Source organism: Pan paniscus, chromosome 6 (genome assembly GCF_029289425.2).
Source record: "Pan paniscus chromosome 6, NHGRI_mPanPan1-v2.0_pri, whole genome shotgun sequence".
Taxonomy (NCBI): Eukaryota; Metazoa; Chordata; class Mammalia; order Primates; family Hominidae; genus Pan; species Pan paniscus.
In genome coordinates, this window is record NC_073255.2 from 77,083,987 (window position 1) to 77,096,130 (window position 12,144).

Sequence of the window (12,144 nt, forward strand, 5' to 3'; positions counted from 1 at the left end):
AGGCCCCAGTGCAGAGATGCCATCCACCCCCATCTAGGTGAGGGCTTGGGGCCACTCTTAGCATTAGTATCATTTTCTTCTAGTATCATTTTGTGGTAGGCATGGCTGGGAATGTGCAGCTTTGCTTTTTTTTTTTTTTGAGGAGTTTCGCTTTTGTTGCCCAGGTTGGAGTGCAATGGCTCGATTTCAGCTCACTGCAACCTCTGCCTCCTGGGTTCAAGCGATTCTCCTGCCTCAGCCTCCCGAGTAGCTGGGATTACAGGCATGTGCCACCATGCCCGGCTAATTTTGTGCTTTTAGTAGAGACGGGGTTTCTCCATTTTGGTCAGGCTGGTCTTGAACTCCCGACCTCAGGTGATCCACCTGCCTCAGCCTCCCAAAGTGCTGGGATTACGGGCATGAGCCACCATGCCTGGCACTGTTTTTTTGAGATGGAATCTCGTTCTGTCACCCCGGCTGGAGGGCAGTGGTGCGATCTCAGCTCACTGTAATATCTGCCGTGGGTTCAAGCAATTCTCCTGCCTCAGCCTCCCAAGTAGCTGGGATTACAGGCACGCTCCACCACACCCAGCTAATTTTTTTGTATTTTTAGTAGAGATGGGGTTTCACCATATTGGCCAGGCTGGTCTCGAACTCCTGACCTCAAGTGATCCGCCTACCTTGGCCTCCCAAAGTGCTGGGATTACAGGCATCAGCCACCACACCCAGCCAACTTAACTTTTAATTTTTTCTCATGTAAATTTGTTCAATTTCTTTTTTTTTTTTTTTGAGATAATCTCTGTCACCCCCAGGCCAGAGTGCAGTGGTGCAATCTCAACTCATTGCAACCTCCACCTGCCGGGTCCCAGTGATTCTCCCACCTCAGCCTCCCGAGTAGCGGGGATTACAGGTGTGGGCCACCACACCTGGCTAATTTTTGTATTTTTAGTAGAGACGGGGTTTCACCACATTGCTCAGGCTGGTCTCAAACTCCTAGCCTGAAGTGATCCTCCCGCCTCGGCCTCCTAAAGTGCTGGCATTACAGGCGTGAGCCACCGTGCCCGGCCGATTAGCTCATTTAGATGGCTGCATGTGGTCACTGCCCCTGCACGAGTGGCACCCAACTTCCAGTCGAATCCTGCTTCTTGGTGCCCTGATATGGCAGAATGCCCCCATACACCACCCCTACTCCAGCTCCTGAAATAAACCACTCCAGACAATTTTATTTTTCCAATTAAATCTTTTCTTTTTTTTCAATGAAAAAAGATCACACAGAATTTGCCAACAAACAAAATTCCAAAAGAAACAAACAAACAAAAAAAAACAATAATTCCCCCAAAAAACAAACCCAAAGTCTGGCTATTCTTTCCCTCAAGATTGTCTGGTCGAGGCCTTGGTTTCCCTGGAAGGCCTGGGGCCTGGTTAAGTGCTTTCTGGGGCCCAAGCAGGGACCCTGGGCTCGGGCCGGCTCCTGCTCTCCCTAACACTTCTCTATCCTGGGGGGTGAGTACAGTACACTTGGCAGGGTGGGCAGGGGGTGTGCTGGAGACTGGGAGGCCGGTGAAGCCGGTGCTAGACACTACAATCTAATAGGAAATAAAAAATAATATCCTGCACATCAGAACGTGTTTTTTAAATAATTTTATAGCTATTTTTCACAGTTTTAAAAAGTTTATATATATTTATCTTTATATATATAATTAAAAAGTTGACTCCATTTAAAGGCTTATGATACAGGGGCAGGGCGAGTCTCTTGGTACAATAAAACTGTACAGGTTAAGAAGTGCCACCTCCCTCCTGGGTGGGGAGGGGCTGGGCGTGGCCGGGCGAGGGTTTCAGCACCATTGGGGTTTTCTGTAGTGTGAGGGTTTGGACCAGGGTGGGCCTGTGCCGGGCCTTCTCCACCTGGTGCCTTTGATACTCCGGGCTGCAACCCCACCCTGCTGTGTTCCCCAAGTCTAGGCCATCCTGAGAGGGTGGGGGCAAGGCCCCTGGCACAGTCAGTAGGCCAGCTGGCATCGGGCCACCCCATCCCATGCACGGTGGGAGGCCTTGGGGTGGGCTCCATGCTAAGGGTGCCCGGGAAGCCCAGAGTGAGTGTCAGTTTGGTTCCTTAGAAGCGCCCCTCCCCACCGAATCCCCAGTCTGCATGGACCTGGGGGCACCTGGGCCCCCATGCAGCAGCAGCCTGGAGGGCCAGCCTGGCCAAGTGCTTGCAACGTGCTGAGCAGGAAGGGCCGGTCCCGGCTGAGACTGCCCTGATGGGGGCAGCAGGGCCATACCCTGATAGCTAAGAGGGGCCCCTGTCCTGGGGGCACTGAGGGGTTGGAAGGTGGGGCTGGAAGCATGTGCACATGCATGCACACACGTGCATGCACACGGGCACACACATGCACACACACGCTCACCCGGGCGTCCACATGCACACCTGGCCCCATGCTCATGCCTGCAGGAGCGCTCACATGCACACAACGCACGTGGTCTCCGAACCATGGCAGTGATGGAGAGGGGTCCCTGGCCGCCCTCGGGGCACAGGTGGCTGGTGGCCAGCAGGGCCCGGCGGGCTCAGCAGAGCATGGGCACGCCGTCCGTGGAAAAGATCATGCCTGTGGTGGGCTCGTAGGTGCCCGCGAGGTAGTACAGGCCCTCGCTGTCCTGGTACTTCTTGGTCTTCAGCATCTGCTCATACTGCTCCAGGCCCAACACCAGGCACTTGTGTGACACCGTCTGCACGTCATTTTCGTCCACATGCGAGGACTGGTATAGCGCACGCTGCGGGCACGCGGGGACATCAGGATGGCAGGTGGGGGGCACAAAGGCCGAGGGAGCCCCAGGGAGCCACAGGGACAGAGACAGAAGCAGAGGGAGCCCCAGGGACTGAGACAGAGACCAGGTCAGAGACAGAGGCTGAGGAAGAGACAGACCAACAAAAGAGAGACAGAGACTGAGAGATGGAGAGCAAATGAGAGACAGAAGACAAGGAGAGACAGACCAACAAAAGAGAGACAGAGACTGAGAGATGGAGAGCAAATGAGAGACAGAAGACAAGGATAGACAGACCAAGAGATCCAAAGACGCAGAGAGACAGAGACCGAGACTGAGATCGAGAGACCCAGAGAGACACAGAGACTGAAAGATAGAGGTTGGGAGAGACCCAGAGAGAGTCAGAGGGCAAGAATGGCCAGAGACTCAGAGACAGACACTGGGAGAGCAGAGGAGACCCAGAGACAGAGATATACGCAGAGACCGGGAGAGACAGAGAACAGGAGCCAGGCACTGAGAGTGGCAGGGACAGGAGGTCAGAGGCTGAGGGAGACCATGGGGGACAGAGCAGCAGATGCTGAGCTGAGCCCTGTCTGAGCTGCCCGGAAGGAGGCAGCCATCCCCAACCCACCCACCACCACCACCACCTACCTCCATGAAGTCCTTCCTCTGGCTGGAGACCTGCAGGGCCGCCGGGAGGCTGCGGCTGGACTTCTGGTCCCAGTGCTGTGTGGGGGAGAGAGGAGGGGCTTGGGTGAGCCCAGGGGCTGCTGCACCTGACGCCAGGCCCCAAGACAGGGCTGACCCACTGGGCAGGGCTGCTGATGCTCCAGCACCCAGAACGCCTCACCCTCAGGTCTGCCCTATACCGCCTAGGACTGGGGGGCCCAGCCCGGGGGGCTGCAGCCGGGCTGCAGGCTCACTTGGCCCTGGTGGAACTGCTTGCCTGGGCTGGTCTCCTCGGGGTGGTAGAACCACTTGACGCGGACCACCATGTTGTTGCCCCACGACTCCCACATGCTCTGGATGCAGCCGATGTAGGGCAGGTTGGGGTGGCCGGCAGAGAGGAACACGGCACAGTCCCCAATACGGATCATCTCCTTGCTGCACACGATGGCCTTGTAGAAGAGCTTGCGGGCCTTGCCCTTCATGCCACGCTGCTGCAAGGACACGTGTGTCACGGCACAGGCCCTGGCCCAGCCCTGAGGAGCCCGCCGCCTGGCAGGCTCTGCGCTTGGGACTCCAGGCCCTTGGCCTCTAAGTCAACCCCTATCCAACTCTTGGGAGAGGAGGAAGCCCCTTGTCTTGCTCCAAGTGGGGAAGCCCCTCTTCCACCTCTTTGATATGCTGGGTCTCCAAGAGGCGCTTCCCTTAATCTAAGGATTCTGCCGCTACGAGACTTTTTATTTTTGAGACAGGGTCTCCCTCTGTTGCCCAGGCTGGAGCGCAGTGGCGCCATCATGATTCACTGCAGTCACGAACTCCTAGACTCAAGAAATCCTCTCCCACCTCAGCCTCTGAGGAGCTGAGAATACAGGCGCACACCATGCCCAGCTAATTTTGATTATTTTTGTAGAGAACAAGGTCTCACTATGTTGCCCAGGATGGTCTCAGACTTTTGGCCTCAAACCACCCTCCCACCTTTGCCTCCCAAAGCACTAGGATCGCAGTGTCAGCCACTGCACCTGGCCTTATTTTTCTTTTGAAAATTACTTTTTTCAGAGAAAGGGTCTTGCTCTGTCACCCAGGCAGGACTGCAGTGGTACTATCATAGCTCACTGCAGCCTCAATCTCCTGGGCTCAAGCCATCCTCCTCCCTCGGCCGCCTGAGTTGATGGGACTACAGGAATGCACGGCTAATATTTTCATTTTTGTAGAGATGGGGGTTTCACTATGTTGCCCAAGATGGTCTCGAACTTTTGACCTCAAGTGATCCTCCCACATAAGCCACCCAAAGAGCTGGGATTACAGGCGTGAGCTACCACACCTGGCCTTTTTTATCTTTTAAAAATTGTTATTATTATTATTATTCTTTTTGAGATGAAGTCTCACTCTGTCGCCCAGGCTGGAGTGCAGTGGCACTATCTTGGCTCACTGTAGCCTGTGCCTCCCAGGTTCAAGCAGTTCTACTGCCTCAGCCTCCCAAGTAGATGGGATTACAGGCGTGCACCACCACACCTGGCTAATTTTTGTGTGTGTATTTTTAGTAGAGACGGGGTTTCACCATGTTGGCAGTCTGGTCTCGAACTCCTGACCTCAAGTGATCCTCCTGCCTGGGCCTCCAAAAATGCTGGGATTACAGGTGTGAGCCACTGCGCCCGGCTAAAACTATTATTTTTTTCAAGACAAGGTCTCACGCTATCGCCCAGGTTGGAGTATAGTGGCACAATCATAGCTCACTGCAGCCTTGACCTCCCAAGCTTAAGTGATCCTCCCGCCTGGGCCTCCCAAAGTGCTGGGATTACAGACTTAAGCCACTGCACCTGGGCAAGAGAGACTTGAAACTCCATTCTAGAGCAGCTTTGGAAATGCTGCCTGAGACACCACTGACTCCTACTGGAACATGCAGGTGCTCCTGCCCCACACCTACAGCACGTTGGGGGCTCCCTGCCAGCCTGCCTGAACCACCCTCACTTCTCACACTGGGTCCTGTCATGTGTATGTACCTGTGTGTGCACATGTTCATCTGTGCATTTGTGCATGTGTGTTCATGCATGGATGCATGTGCATGCATGTATGTGACTACACTTGTGCACGTGTTCATGTGTGTGCACGTGTGTTCGTGTGTGCACCCACGTGTTTGCGTGTGTATGCACGTGTACTCATGTGTGTGTGCACATGTGCATGGATGCATGTGCACGCATGTATGTGCCAACATTTGTGTACGTGTGCAAGAGTGCGTTTGGGTGGGTGTAGTGTATTTGTGTGCATGTGTGTGCATGTTCATGTTTACATGGTTCGTGTATGTGCCTGCATTCACATGTACATCTGCGTGCGTGTGTACTTGCTTTTGTGTGTGGCTGTATGTGCATTCGTGTGTCCATGTGCATGCATATGTGTGCGTGTGTGCGTGTGTGCATGTGCCTGTTTTTGAGTGCACTGTGTGCAAGTGTGTGTGCATGTGTGTAGACAGCCACAGGTAGGCTGGAAGGGCTCCTTCTGAACAGCTAACCCACTGCTGCAGGCAGGGCACACGGGACCCCAACCTGGCCAGCCAGGACTTTGTTTTCCAGGCCATATTGATTCACTCAGGGGTGGGCACATGATCCTGGCCAGGCCAAGGAGCTTCAATCCTGGACTTTTGCTAGCAAACCCGGGAAGGAGGTACCTTCTGCTGGGACTGCCACACTAGTGGCCAGGAGCCCGGGGCGTAGCTGGGAACACTAAAATGCCACGCACAACAGGCTGTCAGGCCCCGCACCTGGAATCCCAGCACTCTGGGAGGCCGAGGCAGGAGGATCACTTGAGCCCAGGGGTTCGAGACCAGCCCAGGCAACACAGTGAGACCCTGTCTCTACAAAAATATTTTAAAATCAGCTGGGTAGCATGGTGGCACACGTCTGTAGTCCCAGCTACTCAGGAGGCCGAGGTGGGAAAACTGCTTGGGCGCAGATGTTCAAAGCTGCAGTGAGCTATGATGGCGCCGCTGCACTCCAGCCTGGGTGACAGAGCAAGATCCTCTCTCTTAAAAAAAAAAAGAAAGAAAGAAAAGAAAAAGCCAGGCGCGGTGGCTCACACCTGTAATCCCAGCACTTTGGGAGTCCGAGGCAGGCAGATCACTTGAGGCCAGGAGAGTTTGAGATCATCCTGACCCACATGGGGAAACCCCCATCTCTACTAAAAATACAAAAATTAGCCAGGCGTGGTGGCGTGCGCCTGTAATCCCAGCTACTTGGGAGGCTGAAGCGGGAGAATTGCTTGAACCCGGGAGGCAGAGGGTGCAGTAAGCCAAGATCACACCACCGCACTCCAGCCTGGGCAACAGAGAGAGACTCAGTCTCAAAAAAAGAAAAAGGAAACAATCCCAGAGGCCTGGAAAGCCCCTTCCACGTGGCGCTGACGCCTGTGGGTCTGTGCTGATCTTTGCACGTTTCCTTCATCTGGGCTCCACATGAGGGTGGCTCTGCCTCCCAGGACCAGAGGGCAGGACCGCTCTGCTCTGAAGGACTCAGGCATCGGAGTCCGACAGACCCAGGTGCCTGAGGACACTCTGAGACTCAGTGTACCCATCCATAAAGTGGGACGCCAGCCCTCCACCCTGGGGTTCTGGGAGGTTACCACACGCGGAGACACGGCGTGGGCCCAGCAGAGAGAGACAAGGCCCCCGGCCCCTCGGCCGTGCCCGGGCGCGAGCTTGCTCACCTGGGTGGGCTTGCCGAACCACTTCCAGAGCTGCCAGGCTGGCAGGAAGGCGGCAATCTTGGGCCGGTTCTCCACGGACGGCAGGCGCTGCCACTTGGCCAGCTCCTTGGTGGTGGGGAGGTGGACGCCCTCTCTCTTCTTGGGTCGGCTTTTGGCCCCGGCCTGAGCCTTGGGCTGCAGAGGCTGTGTGGGCTGCGGAGGAGGCGCCTGGGGCTGGGGCGCGGGCGTCTTCTTGCCTGGGGAGTGGGCCGAGGGCCGCACCTTGCCGGCCTGCTTGGTGGCCTTGGTGGGGAGCGCCGCCTGCGCAGAAGGGCCAGCCGTGGGGGCGGGGGCTGCCTCATCTTCCGAGCTGCAGGAAGAGTCCTCATCTGTGGTGGAGGAAGAAGAAGAGGAAGAGGAGGAGGATGAGGATGAGGAAGAGGAGGAGGAGGAAGAGGAGGAAGACGAAGAGGAAGAGGAGGAGGAGGATGAGGAGGAGGAGGAGGCCGGTGAGGCCGCCCTGGAGCTGGCAGCGCTGCAGTTACGGCCCCCGGCGCCACGGCTCCCGGCGCCGCAGCCCCCGTCCCCGTTCTTGTCGCCTTCCTCCTCCCCTTCTGTCTCCGAGCCGCTGCTGCCGCTGCTGCCGCCGCTGCTGCTGCTCTCGGACTCTTCGGCCCCGTCCTGCTCAGCCTGGGCCTTGTCCGGGCTCCTGGGGTTCCCAGAGTCCTCGAACATAAGCCCTGGCCCGGGTTCCTGGGCGAGGTCCCGGTCGGTGGCCTTGGGCCAGGGTGCCTTGGGCTCGCTGCTGCCGGCCGCCGGGCGATAGCTGCCCAGGCTCAGGAGGCTCTTGGGCTCCTGCCAGCCCCCCGCCCCCGGATCCTCCCGGAGCAGCAGGGCCTCTTTAGCCTTCTTGCTTTTGGGTGACATGACACCCTCGTGATCCAGTTTGACAAGCAGCTCGGCCTCCTCCCCCGGCCTCCGAGGGCCCTTGGCACCCGACTCCTCGGCTGCCCGCGCCTTCTTGGGCTTGGGGCGTGTGGCAGGCATGGTGATGAGGGGTGCTGGGGCCAGGGTGGTGGCAGGAGCTGGCAGCTCCACAAATGGCTCGGGTGCTGGGCAGCTGGTGAAGGCGGGTGGTGCGGGACTGGGCTGCGGCAGTGCCCGGCGCACCTTGGGAGCCTTGGCTCGCTTGTCCACAGGCTCTGGGGGGCTCTTCTTGGAACCTGGGGTGCTGCTCTGCTCCAGGGCTAGGGGGGTACTGGGGACTTCGTCTGTTGGGTTCCCTTCCTCCAGGGTAGCAGCTCTGTCTGCAAAACAAAACAGATGAGAGGCTGGGGCGGGGGCTTCCTGGCAGAGATGAGCTGTGGCTTTCATCAGAAAGGCCTGCTTCTGTGAGTTTTGTTTTTGTTTTTGTTTTTTTTGAGATGGGGTCTCAGTCACCCAAGCTGGAGTGCAGTGGCGTGATTAAAGCTCATTGCAGCCCTAACCTCCCTGGGCTCATGTGAGCCTCCAGCCTCAGTCTCCCAAGTAATCTGAGGCCACAAGCATGCGCCACTATGCCTGGGGAATTTTTTGTATTATTATTATTATTTTTTTTTGTAGAGATACAGTTTTGCTCTGTTGCCCAGGCTGGTCTTAAACTCCTGGGCTCAAGCGATCCCTGTGCCTGGGCCTCCTAGAGTGCTGAGAATAGGTGTGGACCACTGCGCCCAGCAGAAAGGCCTGGTTTCAATCCTGGCCCTGCTACTTCTTGAGCGGAACCTGGCTGCAGCCTTCTTAGGCCTCCTTCGGCAGTTCCCCTATAACAACCTTAAGTTGTGTTGGCCCCAAAGCGGGTCCTCCTCTGCTTTCAGCCTGCACGAAGCATTTTCTCTGGATTCTGGAAAGAAACACAGGCCAGCTGCAGCTCAGCTCTGCCTCTGACAAACCAACCTGCCTCCCTCAGCCTCAGTTTCCTCATCTATCACCTGGTCAGAACGGCCCTGCAGTGCAGGTGCAGAGTTCTCTCTCTCTCTTTTTTTTTTTTTTGAGATGGAGTTTCGCTCTTGTTGCCCAGGCTGGAGTGTAATGGCACGATCTTGGCTCACTGCAACCTCCAGCTCCCAGGTTCAAGCGATTCTCCTGCCTCAGCCTCCCACGTAGTTGGGATTACAGGCACTCACCACCATGCCCGGCTAATTTTTATATTTTTAGTAGAGACGGGGTTTCACCACGTTGGCCAGACTGGTCTTGAACTCCTGACATCAGGCGATCTGCTCGCCTTGGCCTCCCAAAGCGCTGGGATTACAGGTGTGAGGCACCGCACTCGGCTCAGAGTTCTTACAGACAGCAGGCAGGCACTTCGACAGGTTCCCAAGCCCGGAGTTTGGATGCACGAAGGAGCTCCGCCCACCGCCCCTGCCCTGGGGACCGGGCCACCCCTGGCCTTGGCACTGGGTTTCCACCCACTCCCACGGGCCTTGGCTCCTGGCTCCTCCGACCCAGCCGTGCCACCATCTTTGCCCTCCCCAGTGTCTTTGCTGGTCTTCCGGCTGCGGCGCTTGGCACTTGGCACCAGGAGGGCCGGGGATGGCTCAGCACCTGTGGGGCAGAGGACAGAGTGGCTCATCAGGCCTGGGGTCCCCAGCTTGGAGCTTCCAAGACCGTGGTCTGTCCCGGGGATTGGGGATGGGGGCGGAAGCAACTGACACCAGGTGTCTGACCCCGGGTGGGCTCCCATGACAGGCTGTGAGGTCCAGCAGGGGAAACCCCGTCTGCAGGGGGCAGCCAGAGGCTCCCGAATAATGAAGTAAAACAAAGCACTTTGTGGAACTGGGACAGGTGGATAAAGATGCTGACTTTTGTTGTTTTTTTTGTTTTTTTGGTTTTTTTTTTTTTTTTTGAGACAGAGTCTCACTCTGTAGCCAGGATAGAGTGCAGTGGCAGGATCTCAGCTCACTGCAACCTCCGCCTCTCAGGTTCAAGGGATCCTCCTGCCTCAGCCTCCCGAGTAGCTGGGACTACAGGTGCATGTCACCACACCCGGCTAATTTTTGTATTTTTAATAGAGACAGGGTTTCACCATATTGGCTGGTATGGTCTCGATCTCTTGACCTCATGACCCGCCCATCTTGGCCTCCCAAAGTGCTGGGATTACAGGCGTGAGCCACCGCACCCAGCCATTAACAATTTTTGATCAGCTTCCCATGGCCTGGGCCACTGGGCTTGTGCTGTCCTCATGGACCCAGGACCCGGGAACCCTGGGATCTCACAGGAGCCCATCCATGGATTCTGCTACTTCTATCACCTGTGGCTCCAAATGACTTCAGACACAGCCCAGAGCTGGGCTTGGAGGGCAAGAGCCTGGGTGGGCGGCCCCTGGCAGGAGCCCGGGTGTCATGAGCTTGTCACTTACATTGGATCTTATAGTCAGGGGGCAGGAGGCAGATATGTGAGAGGGGGATCCTGCCCGTGTCTCCATTGTCAAACTCCACGGTGGTCAAGTCCCCATCCTCCTCCAGGTCCAGTAACCCTGTGGGAGGAGGGGAGGCTCAGGGGAGGCCCTCCAACCTCCAGCTCCCTAGTGAGGCACAAAGGTCAGGATGGCAGAAACTGGCCCCTGTGCAGCCCTGGTCTCTATGGTACAGCAGTGGGGACATGGGTGGAGGGTATACAGTGGCTCAGAATGTGGGTGTTAGAGCCAGGCCATCCGGGCAGGAGAAATGGGTCTCCCTTTCTTTTTTTTTTTTTTTTTGAGACAGAGTTTCACTCTCGATGCCCAGGCTGGAGTGCAATGGCGTGATCTTGACTTGCCGCAACCTCCGCCTCCCGGGTTCAAGTGATTCTCCTGCCTCGGCCTCCCAAGTAGCTGGGATTACAGACATGCGCCACCACGCCTGGCTAATTCTGTATTTTTAGTAGAGATGGGGTTTCTCCATGTTGGTCAGGCTGGTCTCAAACTCCCGACCTCAGGTGATCCGCTCACCTCAGCCTCCCAAAGTGCTGGGATTACAGGCGTGAGCCACTGTCCCTGGCCTGGGTCTCCCATTTCTAGCTGACTTTGGGTGACACAAGACAGCTGAGCACATGCACCTGTGCCCGCTCACGCACAAGACCCTCCTGCAACCACAGCAAAGGAGGGACACAGGTGTCAACCCTGAAGGACATGAAGAATGGGAAAGGGGAGGGCGGCAGTGGGAGACGGTGGCATTTCCGGAGAGATGCCGGGATGAACGTGCAGGAGCGGGCTTTGATCTCCTAGGAGGAGGTGATACCCACGAGGAGGAGGTGGTTTTCCCAAGAGAATCCTGCCAAGGCTCGGGCTCAAGAGGCCCCAACCACCTCCGGAGGCAGGGCTGAGGGAGACCTCAACACTGAACAGGCTGAGGGTGGCCCAGCTGGCAGGAGCTGGGAGGTTCACCCTAGAGAGAGGCTCCAGACTGAAGGACACTGAGCACAGGGAGGAGGCTGGACAGGCCCCCCAAAGGGTGATAGCCCAGCCCTCTTCCCAAACGCCAGATGCTGGGACTATATCCCCAAGGATGTGAGTCTTGCAGAATCTGGGCAGCCCCCTAACAAAACCTTCCTGTCCACCCGCTATGACAAAGACTCATGAGTGCACAGAGTTCCCATCAGCTTGATAATGTTCCCTTCATTCAGGGTCCCCAGATGCCTAAGAAGTTCTAACCAGAGGAAGAGCACAGCACCAGCAAACAGAAGGAGGGGGGACTGGGAAGAGAGAGGGAGCTGCAGAAAGCTAAAATGAGGCCAGGCGCAGTGGCTCACGCCTGTAATCCCAGCACTTTGGGAGGCCGAGAGAGGCAGATCACCTGAGGACAGGAGTTCGAGGCCAGTCAGGCCAACATGGTGAAATACCGTCTCTACTAAAAATACAAAAAATTAGCTGGGCATGGTGGTGCATGCCTGTAATCCCAGCTACTCCAGAGGCTGAGGCAGGAGAATCACTTGAACCCGGGAGGTAGAGGCTGCAGTAAGCTGAGATCACTGCACCGCACTCCGGCCTGGGTGACAGAGCAAGACTCTGTCTCAAAAAAATACAGAAAGTTAAAATGAAAAACAATC

General features: G+C 56.5%; 1 protein-coding gene across 1 annotated transcript; it reads right to left on the bottom strand.

The window, feature by feature from the left end:
- Positions 1-2,478: 2,478 nt before the first annotated feature.
- On the bottom strand, positions 2,479-11,794 carry LOC100994550 (trinucleotide repeat-containing gene 18 protein-like). The gene is made up of 4 exons (XM_034964184.3): positions 7,105-11,794; positions 3,666-3,902; positions 3,394-3,468; positions 2,479-2,751 (listed from the first exon to the last, which is right to left on the bottom strand). The coding sequence occupies exons 1-4, from the start codon at positions 8,455-8,457 to the stop codon at positions 2,545-2,547; spliced, it is 1,872 nt and encodes a 623-aa protein (XP_034820075.2). The 5' UTR covers positions 8,458-11,794; the 3' UTR covers positions 2,479-2,544.
- Positions 11,795-12,144: the final 350 nt, after the last annotated feature.

Coding starts and splice junctions, on each gene's coding strand:
- LOC100994550 (XM_034964184.3), bottom strand. CDS start 8,457: ATGAAAGCCACAGCTCATCTCTGCCAGGAAGCCCCCGCCCCAGCCTCT. Junction 3,903..7,104: donor GGTTCGGCAAGCCCACCCAG/GTGAGCAAGCTC, acceptor GTGTCCTTGCAG/CAGCGTGGCATGAAGGGCAA. Junction 2,752..3,393: donor AGAGGAAGGACTTCATGGAG/GTAGGTGGTGGT, acceptor GCGTGCCCGCAG/CGTGCGCTATACCAGTCCTC.